Source organism: Ailuropoda melanoleuca, chromosome 8 (assembly GCF_002007445.2).
Source record: "Ailuropoda melanoleuca isolate Jingjing chromosome 8, ASM200744v2, whole genome shotgun sequence".
NCBI classification, from domain to species: domain Eukaryota; kingdom Metazoa; phylum Chordata; class Mammalia; order Carnivora; family Ursidae; genus Ailuropoda; species Ailuropoda melanoleuca.
Genome location: NC_048225.1, coordinates 125,691,266 through 125,716,490, shown reverse-complemented (window position 1 = coordinate 125,716,490; position 25,225 = coordinate 125,691,266). Strand labels below are relative to the sequence as shown.

General features: G+C 47.1%; 1 protein-coding gene across 6 annotated transcripts in view; it reads left to right on the top strand.

Moving 5' to 3' along the window:
* LOC100475592 (myeloid cell nuclear differentiation antigen-like protein) overlaps positions 1–25,225 on the top strand; it is a 46,455-nt gene that overhangs the window by 5,447 nt on the left and 15,783 nt on the right. For 3 of the 6 annotated variants that reach the window (XM_034667326.1, XM_034667325.1, XM_034667323.1), the window contains exons 3-9: positions 294–424; positions 1,014–1,181; positions 4,201–4,368; positions 7,521–7,688; positions 16,087–16,254; positions 20,561–20,728; positions 23,862–24,029. In XM_034667326.1, coding sequence (XP_034523217.1) covers positions 294–424; positions 1,014–1,181; positions 4,201–4,368; positions 7,521–7,688; positions 16,087–16,254; positions 20,561–20,728; positions 23,862–24,029 — 1,139 coding nt within the window. Of the gene's footprint in view, positions 1–293; positions 425–1,013; positions 1,182–4,200; positions 4,369–7,520; positions 7,689–8,217; positions 8,530–9,602; positions 9,734–10,322; positions 10,491–16,086; positions 16,255–20,560; positions 20,729–23,861; positions 24,030–25,225 lie in introns of those variants that run through there. The other 3 variants (XM_034667324.1, XM_034667327.1, XM_034667329.1) reach the window with 3 other exon arrangements.

The window sequence follows — 25,225 nt, the reverse complement described above, 5'->3', positions numbered from 1 at the left end:
GACTGCAGATTCTTAAAAAGAACATATAGGATAAGTGGGTTGGAAAAGGGTTTGACTGAGGTGCCTGGGAGTCCAGAGGATGGAGGGATATGCTTGAGCCCCTGGGGAAGAAAGGAAGCTGTCTGGCAGTGTGAGTCAGTGTCCGTCGCCTGGCTGGCGGGCTGATGCAGGAGGGGAGCACCCTAGCACCCCCAGACCCACAAGCAGGGGCTGAGAAGATATGGTCCGGGAAGTGCTACAGCTACCCTAGACCAGCTCCTTCGGATTTATCATGTCCTTTTTAACTGCTTCAGTTATGAGGCAAAGCAGAGCAGGAGCCAAAGCGCCTGTGAAGAAGAGAAAGCAGGATGCATCCGGTACTGATGAGTCCATCTCTAGCAGGAATGAAGCTTCGGGATCCGTCCATGACAAACCCCTGTCCAAGGTAGGATGGCGAGGTCCTGCTGCAGAAGCTTCTCCTGTGGCTCTAACACTTACGCCCTTCTTGTGTGCACTGAGCGCTTTATTCATTTCTCAACCTGCAAATAGAAGCATCGAGAGAAAGGGGTTCCAGGGGCAGAGTGAAAGTGAGGTTCAGAGTCAGCAAACCCGTAGCTTCTGATCACCCATAATGCCTGCACCCAACATGTGTGTATAACTCCCTGTGAAGGAGATGTGGAGTCATGACCCTTCTTTAGATGTGCACAAAATTGGAAGTCACACTAGGAGAGCAGCTTGCCAAAGCCTGCTCAAGACACAAAATTCAAACATAGATTTTATAAATTCCAGAACAACATTCTTGCCACAGGGATGGAGGGAGTTTCCAGGCTCTTGTGTGAATCAATCATGTGTGTGGGCTGCCTGCTTTCCAATCATCTTTTGAGAGGATGGAGTCCATGTACCTCCTGGATTACATGAGCTCAGAAATTTTAGCATAATTAGAAACTAGTAATAAAAAGTTGATTTGTTCAGTAGTAATGATGTGTTTCATCTAATACTGAAAACCATTAACCAGGGATGAAATTTACTTTCAGAAAAAGAAAAAGGAAACCACACAAAATGATGAATCTAAGAGGACCCAGCCAACCCAGGAACAGAGTCAGCTTCTAGAACCTTCTGTAACCAGTACACAGTCAACTTGGAGCTACCCTCAGACTCCTCAGATGCCTCCACCAACTCCGGGCAGCAGTTCCTCAACCAAGGTACCATGTTCCTCTTCCCAATACTTATACCTCCCCACAGCATGCTGTAGGACTCATCACGACCTTGGGAGAGCCTCTCAGTAATTCCCTGTGTTGTATAAATACTCTAATAACCCAAAACCACCCATTCATTTATCAAACGCAGATGCTGGGATTTTGGTGTATTAGAAGTCCTTTGCTACTTGCAAGGTATGCATTTTAACATAATTCCTGATCTCAACAAGCTTCCTAGCTTGGACCAGGAGCAGGGGTGAGAAGTGGCAAGACAAGTACAGATGAATATAGGAGGATGTTTAGTCCCTACAATTCCCTGTCCATTCACCCCTTCTCTCTTGGCTTCCTGAGCATTCCTCTGGGTTCATGTCCAGCATTCGGTGCTCAACCCACGTCAGCTGTGTGAACATATGCTGCTTCTGTGATGTGGATTCATTGCTCCTATCTTTTCAATGACCCAGAGACACCACTCTTCAGACACCAGCCTGCTTCCTTTCCCCTGGCAAGTCCTCCCAAATGCCCGACCACAATACATCACATCTTCCCACTGCTCCCTTTCATGGGTCCTGTTATTTTTCCTGCCCAGATTTTGCAACCATTACGATGAGCCTAAGTTCTCCTTTCTCCCTGGACAATAATCTCAGATGATAGGGAACGACAGGTGGAGATGTGAGTGCACCCACTCCTTCCCAGCCTGCCTCTTTGCTGCCCTGACAGGGCCCCAAAGGCTGCAGCCCTCGGGGGTACACTGTCCAATCTGTGGCGAATACGCAGGCAACCTGAGGGATGGGCCAAGCAGCATTTTAATTGCTGTTGTCTAGTATAGTTGGTGACCCAACCCCAAGCTGCCCCCTGAGCCTGGCTGACCCTGCTCTCAACACATACACGAAACAGTTGAGGGCAAACTCCTTATGGACGAGATTTCTCAAATTCTATCTTCATATTCATGTTGTTGTCAGCCCCCATAACTCACACTCCCTCTACACTCTCTTCAGATCTTACTTATGGGATGGAGCTAGCAACCTGTGCCTCTTTGCCCCTAGGCCAGGTGGCCAAGGCTGTGACCTTATCTGGTCATGGGAAACTCATCCCCTGTCTCTCTGCTATGACAATGACATGGGTGCCCGTCTCACGACAACTCTACTTTGGCCATGCATACTGGCTTGGAAGTGACACTTTCTAAGTCCCCATCTGCCTATACAGGTGACACGGTCATTTCTTCTCACATTAGAATCCTTCTGCTGCCCTGAAACCTCCTTGGAGCACAGGGACCCCAGGGAGGCTCCACCACCCCCTCAGCCCCTTACGCCTACACACCCCCGCTCTCATTCCTCCTCTGGGGTCCGGCGCCTGCACGGGAGGCTAGCAAAAAGGGTGTTGGACCATTCACTCTATGCTTCATTAGGTGAGCAGGGGAGCCTTGCTCTGACTCATCACGGGGTCTCCCAAGGATTTTCTCTAGAGCATGTGTTCTGTTTGTTCTGTTGCCTCAAAACCAGGCACAGTCCAATATTACACCTGACACCTGCTGCTATGTCTCTACTGAAGCAAACATCTCAGACAATCCTGTGTGCTGAGAGGGCAGGGAGATGAGGGAAATAATCTCCAAGAAAATAATCAGTTAGATTTTTAAATATTATCCAATCAGAAAGTTTATTTTCAGCATCCAAATCCTGTTATTCAGATAGAAGCTTTCAGTTTAATTGATTCTGAGAGACGCTCACCATGGTAATGGCCATGAAACACTAACGACAGTCTTGACATATCTGTGTATCGAACAGTTAGTGATTGGACTCGAAACTCTGTGTGCTTAATGTGCAGTGTGAGATCTGGTTCCTTCCTTATAAAACCAAATAGCAAGTGTCACTGCCGATGCTGTCGTTAGTCCCAATTCACTGATGAGAAACGTGAGGTTTGCGAGGTTAACAGCGTCTGCAAGGGTCACCCAGACAGGGCAGGTCATTAACTCTATAACTTGAGACTTACTGGGCTTCTGAGTCCGTGGTAGGTGTGCAGATGTTACAGTATTTGTTAACTTATTTTTTAAATTGATGAATAGACAGTGTCATGTCCGGACGTTGTTTCCACAGCCCAGGCCCTGACCACCGTCTAAGGGGGAAAGAGGGTTGGGGGTGGCCAAGGTTGCTCTAATCAGGAAGCTGCACGCCAGGGGCAGCCATTTCCAGGGCTCCCTCACCCACAGCTTCGTCAACAAGTGATCTTTATGAATTAGACAAAGGAATCCCTAGTGGTAGAATTGTGGCATATCGAATGGTACAAAAGGGCTTTCATTAGTAAAAGTAATGGGAGTCTAGAGCAAAGATTCTACTGACAATTCCTGCACTTGCTTAACAATGATGAAAATGCAGGGACTGGGAATGGCCGGGGTGACACTCTGAATGAGCCTGTGTGTTGTTGAGATCCCAGAAGGGTTTGGTTGCCTGTTCAGAATCCTGCCTCTAGAATTATGAATTCGGGGGAAACTCTCTAGGATTACAAACAAAGCATCCAAATGGGTGAAGAAGGGGTCTTCTAGACTCGAAGAACAGGTGATGGAAACCAATATGCTTATTTGGAAAAGGTGCAAGGAGATAATGACCTGCTTAATAACATCCTTAAACCCAGCCAATGCTCTGAGACTTGCTTTCCTTACAGCATGGTAGGAATTTCTCTCAATCAGTAAATCCAGTGTTCTCCTGAGGAAGAGACATGGGCCAGTCTGCAGCAGCAGAACAGAATTCCACAACACAACAATGAAATTTGAATTCTCTGAGTTGTTAAGATTTGCAGAGTGACCCTTGTAATCCTGGTTGGTGTCTGAGCTGGGGAGATGTTGGAGGTATCTGAATACGTCCTCTAATTCCAGAGTGAAGATCCTACTGTGTGTTAGGGGAAGAAATGGAGAGAGAGAGAGAGAAAGAGAAGGAGAGAAAGTGAGGGAGGGAGAGATAGGAAGAGGGAAAAACAGATGTTCTGGTTTATCTGATATTGAAAACCATTAACCAAGGGGAAAAACTACTTTCAGAAGAAGAAAATCAAAACCACACAGAATGATGAATCCAAGAGGATGCAGCCACCCCAGGGACAGAGTCAGCTTCCAGGACCTTCTGTAACCATTACACAGTCACCTTGGAGCTACCCTCAGACTCCTCCGATGCCTCCACCAACCCCGGGCAGCCGTTCCTCAACCAAGGTACGATGTTCCTCTTCCCACTATTGTACCTCCCCACAGCATGGTGTAGGACTCATCGTGACCTCGAGATAGCTTCTCAGTAATTCCCTACCATGTATAAATACTCCGATACCAAAAAGCACCCATTAGCTTATCAGATGCAGATACTGAGTTTAGTGTATTAGAAGTCCTTAGCTACTTGCAAAGTTTGCCTTTTGACATAATTCCAGATTTCAAAGAGTTTACTGGCTTGCTCCAGGAGCAGGGCTGGGAAGTGACCACACAATTACAGAGGAACTTTAGAAGATATTTATTTCTCGCTTTCCATTGTCTTCTCGTCCCTTTCCTCTTGGCTTCCTGACCATTTCTGATTCATGTCCAGCATTCCGTGCTCGCTCCTACGTCAACTGTATGAACATATGTTATCTCTATGATTTGGAATTCCTTGCTCCTATCTATTCCCTGGCCCAGAGACACAGCCCTTCAGACACCAGCCTGACTCCTTTCCTCTGGCAGGTCCTCTTTCGTGCCTGAGGACAATACATCACAACTTCCCACTACTCACTTTCATGGGTCCCTTTTTTATTATTCCTCCCCAGCTTTTGCAACCATTATGATGAGTGTAAATTCTCTTTCCTTCCTGGAAATAACCTCAGATGAGAGGGAAACACAGCTGGAGTTGTGAGTGCATCAACTCACATTTGCCCTGACATGGCCCCAGTGGCTGCCAGCGTACGAGGATAAAATGTCCATTCTGTGGCCAGTACACAGGCAACCTATGGGATGAGTAAAGCAGCATTTTAATCAGTGTCCTGTACTATCCTTTGTGACCCAACCCCAAGCTACCCCCTGACCCAGAGTGTACTCCACTGCAAAAAGACACATAGCAGTTGAGGGCAGACTCCGTATGGACAAGGTTTCTCAGATTCTGTCTTCTTATTCGTGCTGTTGTTGGCCCCCATAACTCACACTCTTCTCACAGTATCTCCAGGACTTATAAACAGGGCGGAGCTAGCAATCTGTGCATGCTTGCCTCTAGACCAAGCGGCCATGCCTGTGACTTATCTACTCATTGGAACTTCGGCCCCCTGTCACTCTAGTATGACAATGACGTAGGTGCCCAACTCAGGAGAACTCTACTTTGGCCATGCATAGTGGCTTGGAAGTGACACTTTCTAAGTCCCCCCATCTGCCTATACAGGTGACACAGTCATTTCTTCTCACATCAGAATCCTTCTGCTGCCCTGATACCCCCTTGGAGCACAGGACCCCAGGGAGGCTCCACCACTCCCTCAGCCTCTTACACCTACACACTCCGTGCTCTCATTCCTCCTCTGGGGTCCGGCCCCTGCACGGGAGGCCGTCAAAGAGGGTGCCCAACTGTTCACTCTATGCTTCATTAGGTGAGCAGGAGAGCCTTGCCCTGACTCATCACACAGTCTCTCAGAATTTTCTCTAGGGTGTGGGTTCTATTTGTTCTGTTGCTTCAAAACCAGGCACAGTCCAATATTATGTTTGACACCTGCTCCTATGTCTCTCCTAAATTAACAGCTCAGACCATCCTGTGCGCTGGACGGGGCAGGGAGATGAGGGAAATAATCACCAGGAAAATGATCAGTTATAGTATTTAAATACGATTTGATCAGAAATTATATTGTCAGCATTCAAAACCTGTTATTGACATAGAAGCTTTCAGTGTAACTGATTCTGAGAGACGCTCACCATGGTCTTGTCAGTGAGGTTAATTTCTGCGTGTGGCGGAAGGAAGAGAGCAGCGTCTTTAGGAAAGCATTTCCCGTGTCGTCGAGGGGGTCACACACACCGCACGAAGCATCTGCAGATGAGAGCGAAAAATCAGCTCCCTGCATAGACATGAAACACTAACGACAGTCTTGACATATCTGTGTATCGAACAGTTAGTGATTGGACTCGAAACTCTGTGTGCTTAATGTGCAGTGTGAGATCTGGTTCCTTCCTTATAAAACCAAATAGCAAGTGTCACTGCCGATGCTGTCGTGAGTCCCAATTCACTGATGAGGAACGTGAGGTTTGCGAGGTTAACAGCGTCTGCAAGGGTCACCCAGACAGGGCAGGTCATTAACTCTATAACTTGAGACTTACTGGGCTTCTGAGTCCGTGGTAGGTGTGCAGATGTTACAGTATTTGTTAACTTATTTTTTAAATTGATGAATAGACAGTGTCATGTCCGGACGTTGTTTCCACAGCCCAGGCCCTGACCACACTCTAAGGGGGAAAGAGGGTCGGGGGTGGCCAAGGTTGCTCTAATCAGGAAGCTGCACGCCAGGGACAGCCATTTCCAGGGCTCCCTCACCCACAGCTTCGTCAACAAGTGACCTTTATGAATTAGACAAAGGAATCCCTAGTGGTAGAACTGTGGCAAATTTAAATTGCATGTCGAACAGTACAAAAGGGCTTTCATTAGTAAAAGTAATGGGAAACAAGACCAAAGATTCTACTGACAATTCCTGCACTTGCTTAACAATGATGAAAATGCAGGGACTGGGAATGGCCGGGGTGACACTCTGAATGAGCCTGTGTGTTGTTGAGATCCCAGAAGGGTTTGGTTGCCTGGTCAGAATCCTGCCTCTAGAATTATGAATCCCAGGGAAATTCTCTGGGATGACAAACAAAGCATCCAAATGGGTGAAGAAGGGGTCTTCTAGACTCAAAGAACAGGTGATGGAAACCAATATGCTTATTTGGAAAAGGTGCAAGGAGTTAATGACCTGCATAATAACATCCTTAAACCCAGCCAATGCTCTGAGACCTGCTTTCCTTACAGCATGGTAGGAATTTCTCTCAATCAGTAAATCCAGTGTTCTCCTGAGGAAGAGACATGGGCCAGTCTGCAGCAGCAGGAGAATAGAATTCCACAACACAACAATGAAATTTGAATTCTCTGAGTTGTTAAGATTTGCAGAGTGACCCTTGTAATCTTGGTTGGTGTCTGAGCTGGGGAGATGTTGGAGGTATCTGAATATGTCCTCTAATTCCAGAGTGAAGATCCTGGTGTGTGTTAGGGGAAGAATGGAGAGAGAGAGAGAAAGAGAAGGAGAGAAAGTGAGGGAGGGAGAGATAGGAAGAGGGAAAAACAGATGTTCTGGTTTATCTGATATTGAAAACCATTAACCAAGGGGAAAAACTACTTTCAGAAGAAGAAAATCAAAACCACACAGAATGATGAATCCAAGAGGATGCAGCCACCCCAGGGACAGAGTCAGCTTCCAGGACCTTCTGTAACCATTACACAGTCACCTTGGAGCTACCCTCAGACTCCTCCGATGCCTCCACCAACCCCGGGCAGCCGTTCCTCAACCAAGGTACGATGTTCCTCTTCCCACTATTGTACCTCCCCACAGCATGGTGTAGGACTCATCGTGACCTCGAGATAGCTTCTCAGTAATTCCCTACCATGTATAAATACTCCGATACCAAAAAGCACCCATTAGCTTATCAGATGCAGATACTGAGTTTAGTGTATTAGAAGTCCTTAGCTACTTGCAAAGTTTGCCTTTTGACATAATTCCAGATTTCAAAGAGTTTACTGGCTTGCTCCAGGAGCAGGGCTGGGAAGTGACCACACAATTACAGAGGAACTTTAGAAGATATTTATTTCTCGCTTTCCATTGTCTTCTCGTCCCTTTCNAGCCACCACCCCCACCCCCACCCCAACTCAACTAGCATCACTGAAAGGAAAGAAGTCCCAAATACAGCAGTTCTCCACCCACTTTCCACAGTGACATACCTGGAAATTAAGTTCCTCTTTGTCACACACACTCAAGGATGACACCTCGACATGGGCCGCTCACGCACATAGACACAACCAGACTTTTAAATCGTCCGGAGGAAGGAATACCACCGTATGGTATTTTTCTCTTGCAGGCTCACCTGGAGAGATGGGGAGTGAGTGCAAGAGAATTATTCTGCTGAAAGGACTGGAGCTCATCAATGACTACCAGTTCAGCATAGTTAAGTCCCTACTGGCCCATGATTTGGGACTGACGACAAAAATGCAAGAAGAATATAATAAGATCAACATTGCTGACCTCATGGAAAAGAAGTTCCGGGGGCCTCTCTGTGTGGACAAGCTAATAAATCTGCTCAAGGACATAGAAGGACTTGGAGACGTTGTTAAAACTCTTCGAAACGAGAAGAGAAAAGGTAATGGACAGGAGCCCTCGCTGTCAGGGTCTGGGCCCCCTGCGTCCAGCAGAGCCCTGGTGTTGGCACAGTTTCCCCAATTTCCAGCTGGGTAGCCGAGATGAGGTGACCCCTGAGACACCAACAAGTTGACAGGTTAGACAATTCCTTTCCTACAAAGAGGTCTGCTGTATTTTACAGGGTGTATTTTGGGGGTGTAGGTAAAGAAAAAAGCAGAAAGAGTTGACGAGAAAGGCAGAGGCTTCTACATATTAACGAAGCTTGAACAGGCACAAAACAAAATAAGGAAAAATCATGAGGTTTAAAAATACTTCATTCAGTCCATATAGGGCTCTATTACAGTATTTATTCCATGGTTACGGTATTCTCTAGCAACAAACACGAGGCAGTGCTGAAAGAAAAAGCTTATTCTCGGGGATGTGAAGAATTTGCCTCTTCTAAAATCGCTGGATCCTAAAAACATTTTAAAATGTCAAGTCCAGCAACACCAATCTGTCACATCACCAATTAGATCAGATTTTCTTTATCTGGCTTCTGTAATTCCAACAGACCTTCCATAGGACTGAACCCACCATTTGTATCATGAAAATTGCAGATTCTTTTTTTTTTTTTTTAAGATTTTATTTATTTATTTGACAGAGAGAGAGTAAATCAGGGGGAGGGGCAGAGGGAGATTCAGGCTCCCAGGGAGGCTGACTCGGGGCTTGATCCCAGGACCCTGGGATCATGACCTGAGCCAAAGGCAGATGCTTCACCGACCGAGCCACCCAGGCGCCCCAAGACTGCAGATTCTTAAAAAGAACATATAGGATAAGTGGGTTGGAAAAGGGTTTGACTGAGGTGCCTGGGAGTCCAGAGGATGGAGGGATATGCTTGAGCCCCTGGGGAAGAAAGGAAGCTGTCTGGCAGTGTGAGTCAGTGTCCGTCGCCTGGCTGGCGGGCTGATGCAGGAGGGGAGCACCCTAGCACCCCCAGACCCACAAGCAGGGGCTGAGAAGATATGGTCCGGGAAGTGCTACAGCTACCCTAGACCAGCTCCTTCGGATTTATCATGTCCTTTTTAACTGCTTCAGTTATGAGGCAAAGCAGAGCAGGAGCCAAAGCGCCTGTGAAGAAGAGAAAGCAGGATGCATCCGGTACTGATGAGTCCATCTCTAGCAGGAATGAAGCTTCGGGATCCGTCCATGACAAACCCCTGTCCAAGGTAGGATGGCGAGGTCCTGCTGCAGAAGCTTCTCCTGTGGCTCTAACACTTACGCCCTTCTTGTGTGCACTGAGCGCTTTATTCATTTCTCAACCTGCAAATAGAAGCATCGAGAGAAAGGGGTTCCAGGGGCAGAGTGAAAGTGAGGTTCAGAGTCAGCAAACCCGTAGCTTCTGATCACCCATAATGCCTGCACCCAACATGTGTGTATAACTCCCTGTGAAGGAGATGTGGAGTCATGACCCTTCTTTAGATGTGCACAAAATTGGAAGTCACACTAGGAGAGCAGCTTGCCAAAGCCTGCTCAAGACACAAAATTCAAACATAGATTTTATAAATTCCAGAACAACATTCTTGCCACAGGGATGGAGGGAGTTTCCAGGCTCTTGTGTGAATCAATCATGTGTGTGGGCTGCCTGCTTTCCAATCATCTTTTGAGAGGATGGAGTCCATGTACCTCCTGGATTACATGAGCTCAGAAATTTTAGCATAATTAGAAACTAGTAATAAAAAGTTGATTTGTTCAGTAGTAATGATGTGTTTCATCTAATACTGAAAACCATTAACCAGGGATGAAATTTACTTTCAGAAAAAGAAAAAGGAAACCACACAAAATGATGAATCTAAGAGGACCCAGCCAACCCAGGAACAGAGTCAGCTTCTAGAACCTTCTGTAACCAGTACACAGTCAACTTGGAGCTACCCTCAGACTCCTCAGATGCCTCCACCAACTCCGGGCAGCAGTTCCTCAACCAAGGTACCATGTTCCTCTTCCCAATACTTATACCTCCCCACAGCATGCTGTAGGACTCATCACGACCTTGGGAGAGCCTCTCAGTAATTCCCTGTGTTGTATAAATACTCTAATAACCCAAAACCACCCATTCATTTATCAAACGCAGATGCTGGGATTTTGGTGTATTAGAAGTCCTTTGCTACTTGCAAGGTATGCATTTTAACATAATTCCTGATCTCAACAAGCTTCCTAGCTTGGACCAGGAGCAGGGGTGAGAAGTGGCAAGACAAGTACAGATGAATATAGGAGGATGTTTAGTCCCTACAATTCCCTGTCCATTCACCCCTTCTCTCTTGGCTTCCTGAGCATTCCTCTGGGTTCATGTCCAGCATTCGGTGCTCAACCCACGTCAGCTGTGTGAACATATGCTGCTTCTGTGATGTGGATTCATTGCTCCTATCTTTTCAATGACCCAGAGACACCACTCTTCAGACACCAGCCTGCTTCCTTTCCCCTGGCAAGTCCTCCCAAATGCCCGACCACAATACATCACATCTTCCCACTGCTCCCTTTCATGGGTCCTGTTATTTTTCCTGCCCAGATTTTGCAACCATTACGATGAGCCTAAGTTCTCCTTTCTCCCTGGACAATAATCTCAGATGATAGGGAACGACAGGTGGAGATGTGAGTGCACCCACTCCTTCCCAGCCTGCCTCTTTGCTGCCCTGACAGGGCCCCAAAGGCTGCAGCCCTCGGGGGTACACTGTCCAATCTGTGGCGAATACGCAGGCAACCTGAGGGATGGGCCAAGCAGCATTTTAATTGCTGTTGTCTAGTATAGTTGGTGACCCAACCCCAAGCTGCCCCCTGAGCCTGGCTGACCCTGCTCTCAACACATACACGAAACAGTTGAGGGCAAACTCCTTATGGACGAGATTTCTCAAATTCTATCTTCATATTCATGTTGTTGTCAGCCCCCATAACTCACACTCCCTCTACACTCTCTTCAGATCTTACTTATGGGATGGAGCTAGCAACCTGTGCCTCTTTGCCCCTAGGCCAGGTGGCCAAGGCTGTGACCTTATCTGGTCATGGGAAACTCATCCCCTGTCTCTCTGCTATGACAATGACATGGGTGCCCGTCTCACGACAACTCTACTTTGGCCATGCATACTGGCTTGGAAGTGACACTTTCTAAGTCCCCATCTGCCTATACAGGTGACACGGTCATTTCTTCTCACATTAGAATCCTTCTGCTGCCCTGAAACCTCCTTGGAGCACAGGGACCCCAGGGAGGCTCCACCACCCCCTCAGCCCCTTACGCCTACACACCCCCGCTCTCATTCCTCCTCTGGGGTCCGGCGCCTGCACGGGAGGCTAGCAAAAAGGGTGTTGGACCATTCACTCTATGCTTCATTAGGTGAGCAGGGGAGCCTTGCTCTGACTCATCACGGGGTCTCCCAAGGATTTTCTCTAGAGCATGTGTTCTGTTTGTTCTGTTGCCTCAAAACCAGGCACAGTCCAATATTACACCTGACACCTGCTGCTATGTCTCTACTGAAGCAAACATCTCAGACAATCCTGTGTGCTGAGAGGGCAGGGAGATGAGGGAAATAATCTCCAAGAAAATAATCAGTTAGATTTTTAAATATTATCCAATCAGAAAGTTTATTTTCAGCATCCAAATCCTGTTATTCAGATAGAAGCTTTCAGTTTAATTGATTCTGAGAGACGCTCACCATGGTCTTGTCAGTGAGGTTAATTTCTGCGTGTGGCGGAAGGAAGAGAGCAGCGTCTTTAGGAAAGCATTTCCCGTGTCGTCGAGGGGGTCACACACACCGCACGAAGCATCTGCAGATGAGAGCGAAAAATCAGCTCCCTGCATAGACATGAAACACTAACGACAGTCTTGACATATCTGTGTATCGAACAGTTAGTGATTGGACTCGAAACTCTGTGTGCTTAATGTGCAGTGTGAGATCTGGTTCCTTCCTTATAAAACCAAATAGCAAGTGTCACTGCCGATGCTGTCGTTAGTCCCAATTCACTGATGAGAAACGTGAGGTTTGCGAGGTTAACAGCGTCTGCAAGGGTCACCCAGACAGGGCAGGTCATTAACTCTACAACGTGAGACTTACTGGGCTTCTGAGTCCGTGGTAGGTGTGCAGATGTTACAGTATTTGTTAACTTATTTTTTAAATTGATGAATAGACAGTGTCATGTCCGGACGTTGTTTCCACAGCCCAGGCCCTGACCACACTCTAAGGGGGAAAGAGGGTCGGGGGTGGCCAAGGTTGCTCTAATCAGGAAGCTGCACGCCAGGGACAGCCATTTCCAGGGCTCCCTCACCCACAGCTTCGTCAACAAGTGACCTTTATGAATTAGACAAAGGAATCCCTAGTGGTAGAACTGTGGCAAATTTAAATTGCATGTCGAACAGTACAAAAGGGCTTTCATTAGTAAAAGTAATGGGAGACAAGACCAAAGATTCTACTGACAATTCCTGCACTTGCTTAACAATGATGAAAATGCAGGGACTGGGAATGGCCGGGGTGACACTCTGAATGAGCCTGTGTGTTGTTGAGATCCCAGAAGGGTTTGGTTGCCTGGTCAGAATCCTGCCTCTAGAATTATGAATTCCAGGGAAATTCTCTGGGATGACAAACAAAGCATCCAAATGGGTGAAGAAGGGGTNACTCAGGAGAACTCTACTTTGGCCATGCATAGTGGCTTGGAAGTGACACTTTCTAAGTCCCCCCATCTGCCTATACAGGTGACACAGTCATTTCTTCTCACATCAGAATCCTTCTGCTGCCCTGATACCCCCTTGGAGCACAGGACCCCAGGGAGGCTCCACCACTCCCTCAGCCTCTTACACCTACACACTCCGTGCTCTCATTCCTCCTCTGGGGTCCGGCCCCTGCACGGGAGGCCGTCAAAGAGGGTGCCCAACTGTTCACTCTATGCTTCATTAGGTGAGCAGGAGAGCCTTGCCCTGACTCATCACACAGTCTCTCAGAATTTTCTCTAGGGTGTGGGTTCTATTTGTTCTGTTGCTTCAAAACCAGGCACAGTCCAATATTATGTTTGACACCTGCTCCTATGTCTCTCCTAAATTAACAGCTCAGACCATCCTGTGCGCTGGACGGGGCAGGGAGATGAGGGAAATAATCACCAGGAAAATGATCAGTTATAGTATTTAAATACGATTTGATCAGAAATTATATTGTCAGCATTCAAAACCTGTTATTGACATAGAAGCTTTCAGTGTAACTGATTCTGAGAGACGCTCACCATGGTCTTGTCAGTGAGGTTAATTTCTGCGTGTGGCGGAAGGAAGAGAGCAGCGTCTTTAGGAACGCATTTCCCATGCCGTCGAGGGGGTCACACACACCGCACGAAGCATCTGCAGGTCAGAGGGGAAATACCAGCTCTCTGCAGAGACATGAAACACGACAATCTTGACGTATCTGTCTAGCGAACACTTAGTGATGGGACTCAAAATTCAGTGCTTCATGTGCTGTGTGTGATCGTGTCCCTTCCTTATAGACCAAATAGTATGTGTCCCTCGGGATGCTGTCGTGAGTCCCAATTCACTGATGAGGAACGTGAGGTTTGCGAGGTTAACAGCGTCTGCAAGGGTCACCCAGACAGGGCAGGTCATTAACTCTATAACTTGAGACTTACTGGGCTTCTGAGTCCGTGGTAGGTGTGCAGATGTTACAGTATTTGTTAACTTATTTTTTAAATTGATGAATAGACAGTGTCATGTCCGGACGTTGTTTCCACAGCCCAGGCCCTGACCACCGTCTAAGGGGGAAAGAGGGTTGGGGGTGGCCAAGGTTGCTCTAATCAGGAAGCTGCACGCCAGGGGCAGCCATTTCCAGGGCTCCCTCACCCACAGCTTCGTCAACAAGTGATCTTTATGAATTAGACAAAGGAATCCCTAGTGGTAGAATTGTGGCATATCGAATGGTACAAAAGGGCTTTCATTAGTAAAAGTAATGGGAGTCTAGAGCAAAGATTCTACTGACAATTCCTGCACTTGCTTAATAATGATGAAAATGCAGGTACTGGGAATGGCCGGGGTGAAATCCTGAATGAGCCTGTGTGTTGTTGAGATCCCAGAAGGGTTTGGTTGCCTGTTCAGAATCCTGCCTCTAGAATTATGAATTCGGGGGAAACTCTCTAGGATTACAAACAAAGCATCCAAATGGGTGAAGAAGGGGTCTTCTAGACTCGAAGAACAGGTGATGGAAACCAATATGCTTATTTGGAAAAGGTGCAAGGAGATAATGACCTGCTTAATAACATCCTTAAACCCAGCCAATGCTCTGAGACTTGCTTTCCTTACAGCATGGTAGGAATTTCTCTCAATCAGTAAATCCAGTGTTCTCCTGAGGAAGAGACATGGGCCAGTCTGCAGCAGCAGAACAGAATTCCACAACACAACAATGAAATTTGAATTCTCTGAGTTGTTAAGATTTGCAGAGTGACCCTTGTAATCCTGGTTGGTGTCTGAGCTGGGGAGATGTTGGAGGTATCTGAATACGTCCTCTAATTCCAGAGTGAAGATCCTACTGTGTGTTAGGGGAAGAAATGGAGAGAGAGAGAGAGAAAGAGAAGGAGAGAAAGTGAGGGAGGGAGAGATAGGAAGAGGGAAAAACAGATGTTCTGGTTTATCTGATATTGAAAACNCGTCTAAGGGGGAAAGAGGGTTGGGGGTGGCCAAGGTTGCTCTAATCAGGAAGCTGCACGCCAGGGGCAGCCATTTCCAGGGCTCCCTCACCCACAGCTTCGTCAACAAGTGATCTTTATGAATTAGACAAAGGAATCCCTAGTGGTAGAATTGTGGCATATCGAATGGTACAAAAGGGCTTTCATTAGTAAAAGTAATGGGAGTCTAGAGCAAAGATTCTACTGACAATTCCTGCACTTGCTTAATAATGATGAAAATGCAGGTACTGGGAATGGCCGGGGTGAAATCCTGAATGAGCCTGTGTGTTGTTGAGATCCCAGAAGGGTTTGGTTGCCTGTTCAGAATCCTGCCTCTAGAATTATGAATTCGGGGGAAACTCTCTAGGATTACAAACAAAGCATCCAAATGGGTGAAGAAGGGGTCTTCTAGACTCGAAGAACAGGTGATGGAAACCAATATGCTTATTTGGAAAAGGTGCAAGGAGATAATGACCTGCTTAATAACATCCTTAAACCCAGCCAATGCTCTGAGACTTGCTTTCCTTACAGCATGGTAGGAATTTCTCTCAATCAGTAAATCCAGTGTTCTCCTGAGGAAGAGACATGGGCCAGTCTGCAGCAGCAGAACAGAATTCCACAACACAACAATGAAATTTGAATTCTCTGAGTTGTTAAGATTTGCAGAGTGACCCTTGTAATCCTGGTTGGTGTCTGAGCTGGGGAGATGTTGGAGGTATCTGAATACGTCCTCTAATTCCAGAGTGAAGATCCTACTGTGTGTTAGGGGAAGAAATGGAGAGAGAGAGAGAGAAAGAGAAGGAGAGAAAGTGAGGGAGGGAGAGATAGGAAGAGGGAAAAACAGATGTTCTGGTTTATCTGATATTGAAAACCATTAACCAAGGGGAAAAACTACTTTCAGAAGAAGAAAATCAAAACCACACAGAATGATGAATCCAAGAGGATGCAGCCACCCCAGGGACAGAGTCAGCTTCCAGGACCTTCTGTAACCATTACACAGTCACCTTGGAGCTACCCTCAGACTCCTCCGATGCCTCCACCAACCCCGGGCAGCCGTTCCTCAACCAAGGTACGATGTTCCTCTTCCCACTATTGTACCTCCCCACAGCATGGTGTAGGACTCATCGTGACCTCGAGATAGCTTCTAATTCCCTACCATGTATAAATACACCAATTAGCAAAAATCACTCATTACTTTATCAAANGGTTGGTCCAGGTGTACCGGTGGGTAGTGGACAATTAGAGAGGAACATTTCAGGATGTATATTCCCTATATTTCCCCCCCTTTTTTTCATCCTTTTCCTCAAGGTTTCCTGACCTTTCTTCTGTATTCATGTCCAGCATTCGGTGCTCCCTCCCAGGTCAGCTGTGTGAACATACGCTATTTCTGTTCTTTGGAATTCATTCTTCCTATCTTTCGACTGGCCCAGAGACACCCCCCTTCAGACATCAGCCTGACTCCTTTCCTCTGGCATGTCCTCCCCCATGTCTGAATACAATACATCACATCTTCCCACTGCCACCTTTCATGGGTCTCTTTTTTATTTTCTGCCCAGCTTTTGCAACCATTAAAATGAGTCTAAGTTCTCTTTTCTTCTTGGGCAATAACCTCAAATGATGGGAACGACAGGTGGGGATGTGAGAGCATTAACTCCTTCAGAGCCTGCCTCTGTGCCGCCCTGACATGGCCCCACTGGCTGCCAGCACTCGGGGGTACAATATCCAATCTGTGGTGATTACACAGGCAACCTGAGGGATGGGAAAAGCAGCATTATAATCACTGCCCTCTAGTATAGTTTGTGACCCGATCCTAAGCTACCCCCTGACCCAGGCTGGACTGTGCTGCAAGCACACACATAGCAGTTGAGGGCAGATTCCCTATGGACAAGGTTTCTCAAATTCCGTTTTCTTATTCTTGCTGTTGTCAGCCCCCATAACTCACACTCTTCTCACAGTATCTCCAGGACTTATAAATGGGACAGAGCTAGCACCTGTGCCTGTTTGCCTCTAGACCAGGCGGCCATGCCTGTGACTTATCTACTCATTGAGACTTTAGCGCTGTCTCTCTGCTATGACAATGACATAAGTGCTCATCTCAGGACAACTCTACTTTGCCATGCATACTGGTTAGGAAGTGACAATTTATAAGTCCCCATCTGCCTGTACAGATGACACAGTCGTTCCTTCACACATCAGAATCCTTCTGCTTCCCTGAAAACTCCTTGGAGCACAGGAACCCCAGAGAGGCTCCACCACTCCCTCAGCCTCTTACACCTACACACCCCTGCTCTCATTCCTCCTCTGGGGACCGGCGCCCACACGGGAGGCCTGCAAAAAGGGTGTCTGATCATTCACTCTATGCTTCGTTAGGTGAGCAGGGGAGCCTTGCTCTGACTCATCACGGGGTCTCCCAAGGATTTTTGCTAGAGCGTGTGTTTTGTTTGTTCTGTTGCCTCAAACCAGGCACAGTCCAATATTACACCTGACACCTGCTGCTATGTCTCTACTGAAGCAAACATCTCAGACCATCCTGTGCGCTGGACGGGGCATGGAGATGAGGGAAATAATCACCAGGAAAATGATCAGTTATGGTATTTATATTATCCAATCAGAAAGTATACTTCAGCATTCAAAACCTGTTATTCAGATAGAAGCTTTCAGTTTAACTGATTCTGAGAGACGCTCACCATGGTCTTGTCAGTGAGGTTAATTTCTGCATGTGGCGGAAGGAAGAGAGCAGCGTCTTTAGGAAACGATTTCCCATGCCGTCGAGGGGGTCACACACACCGCACGAAGCATCTGCAGGTCAGAGCGGAAATACCAGCTCTCTGCAGAGACATGAAACTCCAACGACAATCTTGACACATATGTGCATTGACCACTTCGTGATTCGACCTGAAAATCAGTCATTCATGTGCTGTGTGTGATCTTGTCCCTTCCTCATAAACCAAATAGTATGTGTCCCTCGGGATGCTGTCGTGAGTCCCAATTCACTGATGAGAAACGTGAGGTTTGCGAGGTTAACAGCGTCTGCAAGGGTCACCCAGACAGGGCAGGTCATTAACTCTATAACGTGAGCACTTAGTGGGCTTCTGAGTCCGTGGTAGGTGTGCAGATGTTACAGTATTTGTTAACTTATTTTTTAAATTGATGAATAGACAGTGTCATGTCCGGACGTTGTTTCCACAGCCCAGGCCCTGACCACCGTCTAAGGGGGAAAGAGGGTCGGGGGTGGCCAAGGTTGCTCTAATCAGGAAGCTGCACGCCAGGGNACTTGCAAGGTATGGATTTTGACAACAGTCTTGATTTCACGATATACGGGTATGGTCCAGGTGTACCGGTGGGTAGTGGACAATTAGAGAGGAACATTTCAGGATGTATATTCCCTATATTCCCCCCTTTTTTCATCCTTTTCCTCAAGGTTTCCTGACCTTTCTTCTGTATTCATGTCCAGCATTCGGTGCTCCCTCCCAGGTCAGCTGTGTGAACATACGCTATTTCTGTTATTTGGAATTCATTCTTCCTATCTTTTGACTGGCCCAGAGACACCCCCCTTCAGACATCAGCCTGACTCCTTTCCTCTGGCATGTCCTCCCTCATGTCTGAATACAATACATCACATCTTCCCACTGCTACCTTTCATGGGTCTCTTTTTTATTTTCTGCCCAACATTTGGAACCATTAAAATGAGTCTAAGTTCTCTTTTCTTCTTGGGCAATAACCTCAGATGATGGGAACAACAGGTGGGGATGTGAGAGCATCAACTCCTTCAGAGCCTGCCTCTGTGCCGCCCTGACATGGCCCCACTGGCTGCCAGCACTCGGGGGTACAATATCCAATCTGTGGTGATTACACAGGCAACCTGAGGGATGGGCAAAGCAGCACTTTAATCACTGCCCTCTAGTATAGTTTGTGACCCGATCCTAAGCTACCCCCTGACCCAGGCTGGACCGTTTTGCAAGCACACACATAGCAGTTGAGGGCAGATTCCCTACGGACAAGGTTTCTCAACTTCTGTTTTCTTATTCGTGCTATTGTCAGCCCCCATAACTCACACTCTTCCCACAGTATCCCCAGGACTTATAAATGGGATGGAGCTAGCACCTGTGCCTGTTTGCCTCTAGACCAGGCGGCCATGCCTGTGACTTATCTACTCATTGGAACTTCAGCACCGTCTCTCTGCTATGACAATGACATAGGTGCCCGTCTCAGGACAACTCTACTTTGGCCATGCATAGTGGCTTGGAAGTGAAACTTTCTAAGTCCCCATCTGCCTGTACAGGTGACACAGTCATTTCTTCTCACATCAGAATCCTTCTGCTGCCCTGATACCCCCTTGGAGCACAGGGACCCCCAAGGAGGCTCCACCACCCCCTCAGCCTCTTACACCTACACAGCGCGTGCTGTCATTCCTCCTCTGGTATCTGGCCACCTCTATGGGAGGCCGGCAAAGAGGGTGTCAGACCGTTCACTGTATGCTTCATTAGGTGAGCAGGGGAGCCTTGCTCTGACTCATCACGGGGTCTCCTAAGGATTTTCTCTAGAGCGTGTGTTCTGTTTGTTCTGTTGCCCGAAAACCAGGCACAGTCCAATATTAACCTAGACACCTGCTGCTATGTCTCTTCTTTTTTTTTTTAAAGATTTTTATTTATTTATTTGACAGAGATAGAGACAGCCAGCGAGAGAGGGAACACAAGCAGGGGGAGTGGGAGAGGAAGAAGCAGGCTCCCAGCNGCCGGGGTGACACTCTGAATGAGCCTGTGTGTTGTTGAGATCCCAGAAGGGTTTGGTTGCCTGTTCAGAATCCTGCCTCTAGAATTATGAATTCGGGGGAAACTCTCTAGGATTACAAACAAAGCATCCAAATGGGTGAAGAAGGGGTCTTCTAGACTCGAAGAACAGGTGATGGAAACCAATATGCTTATTTGGAAAAGGTGCAAGGAGATAATGACCTGCTTAATAACATCCTTAAACCCAGCCAATGCTCTGAGACTTGCTTTCCTTACAGCATGGTAGGAATTTCTCTCAATCAGTAAATCCAGTGTTCTCCTGAGGAAGAGACATGGGCCAGTCTGCAGCAGCAGAACAGAATTCCACAACACAACAATGAAATTTGAATTCTCTGAGTTGTTAAGATTTGCAGAGTGACCCTTGTAATCTTGGTTGGTGTCTGAGCTGGGGAGATGTTGGAGGTATCTGAATATGTCCTCTAATTCCAGAGTGAAGATCCTGGTGTGTGTTAGGGGAAGAATGGAGAGAGAGAGAGAAAGAGAAGGAGAGAAAGTGAGGGAGGGAGAGATAGGAAGAGGGAAAAACAGATGTTCTGGTTTATCTGATATTGAAAACCATTAACCAAGGGGAAAAACTACTTTCAGAAGAAGAAAATCAAAACCACACAGAATGATGAATCCAAGAGGATGCAGCCACCCCAGGGACAGAGTCAGCTTCCAGGACCTTCTGTAACCATTACACAGTCACCTTGGAGCTACCCTCAGACTCCTCCGATGCCTCCACCAACCCCGGGCAGCCGTTCCTCAACCAAGGTACGATGTTCCTCTTCCCACTATTGTACCTCCCCACAGCATGGTGTAGGACTCATCGTGACCTCGAGATAGCTTCTCAGTAATTCCCTACCATGTATAAATACTCCGATACCAAAAAGCACCCATTAGCTTATCAGATGCAGATACTGAGTTTAGTGTATTAGAAGTCCTTAGCTACTTGCAAAGTTTGCCTTTTGACATAATTCCAGATTTCAAAGAGTTTACTGGCTTGCTCCAGGAGCAGGGCTGGGAAGTGACCACACAATTACAGAGGAACTTTAGAAGATATTTATTTCTCGCTTTCCATTGTCTTCTCGTCCCTTTCCTCTTGGCTTCCTGACCATTTCTGATTCATGTCCAGCATTCCGTGCTCGCTCCTACGTCAACTGTATGAACATATGTTATCTCTATGATTTGGAATTCCTTGCTCCTATCTATTCCCTGGCCCAGAGACACAGCCCTTCAGACACCAGCCTGACTCCTTTCCTCTGGCAGGTCCTCTTTCGTGCCTGAGGACAATACATCACAACTTCCCACTACTCACTTTCATGGGTCCCTTTTTTATTATTCCTCCCCAGCTTTTGCAACCATTATGATGAGTGTAAATTCTCTTTCCTTCCTGGAAATAACCTCAGATGAGAGGGAAACACAGCTGGAGTTGTGAGTGCATCAACTCACATTTGCCCTGACATGGCCCCAGTGGCTGCCAGCGTACGAGGATAAAATGTCCATTCTGTGGCCAGTACACAGGCAACCTATGGGATGAGTAAAGCAGCATTTTAATCAGTGTCCTGTACTATCCTTTGTGACCCAACCCCAAGCTACCCCCTGACCCAGAGTGTACTCCACTGCAAAAAGACACATAGCAGTTGAGGGCAGACTCCGTATGGACAAGGTTTCTCAGATTCTGTCTTCTTATTCGTGCTGTTGTTGGCCCCCATAACTCACACTCTTCTCACAGTATCTCCAGGACTTATAAACAGGGCGGAGCTAGCAATCTGTGCATGCTTGCCTCTAGACCAAGCGGCCATGCCTGTGACTTATCTACTCATTGGAACTTCGGCCCCCTGTCACTCTAGTATGACAATGACGTAGGTGCCCAACTCAGGAGAACTCTACTTTGGCCATGCATAGTGGCTTGGAAGTGACACTTTCTAAGTCCCCCCATCTGCCTATACAGGTGACACAGTCATTTCTTCTCACATCAGAATCCTTCTGCTGCCCTGATACCCCCTTGGAGCACAGGACCCCAGGGAGGCTCCACCACTCCCTCAGCCTCTTACACCTACACACTCCGTGCTCTCATTCCTCCTCTGGGGTCCGGCCCCTGCACGGGAGGCCGTCAAAGAGGGTGCCCAACTGTTCACTCTATGCTTCATTAGGTGAGCAGGAGAGCCTTGCCCTGACTCATCACACAGTCTCTCAGAATTTTCTCTAGGGTGTGGGTTCTATTTGTTCTGTTGCTTCAAAACCAGGCACAGTCCAATATTATGTTTGACACCTGCTCCTATGTCTCTCCTAAATTAACAGCTCAGACCATCCTGTGCGCTGGACGGGGCAGGGAGATGAGGGAAATAATCACCAGGAAAATGATCAGTTATAGTATTTAAATACGATTTGATCAGAAATTATATTGTCAGCATTCAAAACCTGTTATTGACATAGAAGCTTTCAGTGTAACTGATTCTGAGAGACGCTCACCATGGTCTTGTCAGTGAGGTTAATTTCTGCGTGTGGCGGAAGGAAGAGAGCAGCGTCTTTAGGAACGCATTTCCCATGCCGTCGAGGGGGTCACACACACCGCACGAAGCATCTGCAGGTCAGAGGGGAAATACCAGCTCTCTGCAGAGACATGAAACACGACAATCTTGACGTATCTGTCTAGCGAACACTTAGTGATGGGACTCAAAATTCAGTGCTTCATGTGCTGTGTGTGATCGTGTCCCTTCCTTATAGACCAAATAGTATGTGTCCCTCGGGATGCTGTCGTGAGTCCCAATTCACTGATGAGGAACGTGAGGTTTGCGAGGTTAACAGCGTCTGCAAGGGTCACCCAGACAGGGCAGGTCATTAACTCTATAACTTGAGACTTACTGGGCTTCTGAGTCCGTGGTAGGTGTGCAGATGTTACAGTATTTGTTAACTTATTTTTTAAATTGATGAATAGACAGTGTCATGTCCGGACGTTGTTTCCACAGCCCAGGCCCTGACCACCGTCTAAGGGGGAAAGAGGGTTGGGGGTGGCCAAGGTTGCTCTAATCAGGAAGCTGCACGCCAGGGGCAGCCATTTCCAGGGCTCCCTCACCCACAGCTTCGTCAACAAGTGATCTTTATGAATTAGACAAAGGAATCCCTAGTGGTAGAATTGTGGCATATCGAATGGTACAAAAGGGCTTTCATTAGTAAAAGTAATGGGAGTCTAGAGCAAAGATTCTACTGACAATTCCTGCACTTGCTTAATAATGATGAAAATGCAGGTACTGGGAATGGCCGGGGTGAAATCCTGAATGAGCCTGTGTGTTGTTGAGATCCCAGAAGGGTTTGGTTGCCTGTTCAGAATCCTGCCTCTAGAATTATGAATTCGGGGGAAACTCTCTAGGATTACAAACAAAGCATCCAAATGGGTGAAGAAGGGGTCTTCTAGACTCGAAGAACAGGTGATGGAAACCAATATGCTTATTTGGAAAAGGTGCAAGGAGATAATGACCTGCTTAATAACATCCTTAAACCCAGCCAATGCTCTGAGACTTGCTTTCCTTACAGCATGGTAGGAATTTCTCTCAATCAGTAAATCCAGTGTTCTCCTGAGGAAGAGACATGGGCCAGTCTGCAGCAGCAGAACAGAATTCCACAACACAACAATGAAATTTGAATTCTCTGAGTTGTTAAGATTTGCAGAGTGACCCTTGTAATCCTGGTTGGTGTCTGAGCTGGGGAGATGTTGGAGGTATCTGAATACGTCCTCTAATTCCAGAGTGAAGATCCTACTGTGTGTTAGGGGAAGAAATGGAGAGAGAGAGAGAGAAAGAGAAGGAGAGAAAGTGAGGGAGGGAGAGATAGGAAGAGGGAAAAACAGATGTTCTGGTTTATCTGATATTGAAAACCATTAACCAAGGGGAAAAACTACTTTCAGAAGAAGAAAATCAAAACCACACAGAATGATGAATCCAAGAGGATGCAGCCACCCCAGGGACAGAGTCAGCTTCCGGGACCTTCTGTAACCATTACACAGTCACCGTGGAACTACCCTCAGACTCCTCCGATGCCTCCACCAACCCCGGGCAGCAGTTCCTCAACCAAGGTACCATGTTCCTGTTCCTACTATTTGTACCTCCCCACAGCATGCTGTAGGACCTATCGTGACCTTGAGAGAGCTTCTCAGTAAGTCCCCATGATGGATAAATACTGTAGTAGCCAAAATCCACCCGTTAGTTTATCAAATGCAGATGCTGAGATTTAGATATTAGATATTAGAAGCCCTATGCTACTTGCAAGGTATGGATTTTGACAACAGTCTTGATTTCACGATATACGGGTATGGTCCAGGTGTACCGGTGGGTAGTGGACAATTAGAGAGGAACATTTCAGGATGTATATTCCCTATATTCCCCCCTTTTTTCATCCTTTTCCTCAAGGTTTCCTGACCTTTCTTCTGTATTCATGTCCAGCATTCGGTGCTCCCTCCCAGGTCAGCTGTGTGAACATACGCTATTTCTGTTATTTGGAATTCATTCTTCCTATCTTTTGACTGGCCCAGAGACACCCCCCTTCAGACATCAGCCTGACTCCTTTCCTCTGGCATGTCCTCCCTCATGTCTGAATACAATACATCACATCTTCCCACTGCTACCTTTCATGGGTCTCTTTTTTATTTTCTGCCCAACATTTGGAACCATTAAAATGAGTCTAAGTTCTCTTTTCTTCTTGGGCAATAACCTCAGATGATGGGAACAACAGGTGGGGATGTGAGAGCATCAACTCCTTCAGAGCCTGCCTCTGTGCCGCCCTGACATGGCCCCACTGGCTGCCAGCACTCGGGGGTACAATATCCAATCTGTGGTGATTACACAGGCAACCTGAGGGATGGGAAAAGCAGCATTATAATCACTGCCCTCTAGTATAGTTTGTGACCCGATCCTAAGCTACCCCCTGACCCAGGCTGGACCGTTTTGCAAGCACACACATAGCAGTTGAGGGCAGATTCCCTACGGACAAGGTTTCTCAACTTCTGTTTTCTTATTCGTGCTATTGTCAGCCCCCATAACTCACACTCTTCCCACAGTATCCCCAGGACTTATAAATGGGATGGAGCTAGCACCTGTGCCTGTTTGCCTCTAGACCAGGCGGCCATGCCTGTGACTTATCTACTCATTGGAACTTCAGCACCGTCTCTCTGCTATGACAATGACATAGGTGCCCGTCTCAGGACAACTCTACTTTGGCCATGCATAGTGGCTTGGAAGTGAAACTTTCTAAGTCCCCATCTGCCTGTACAGG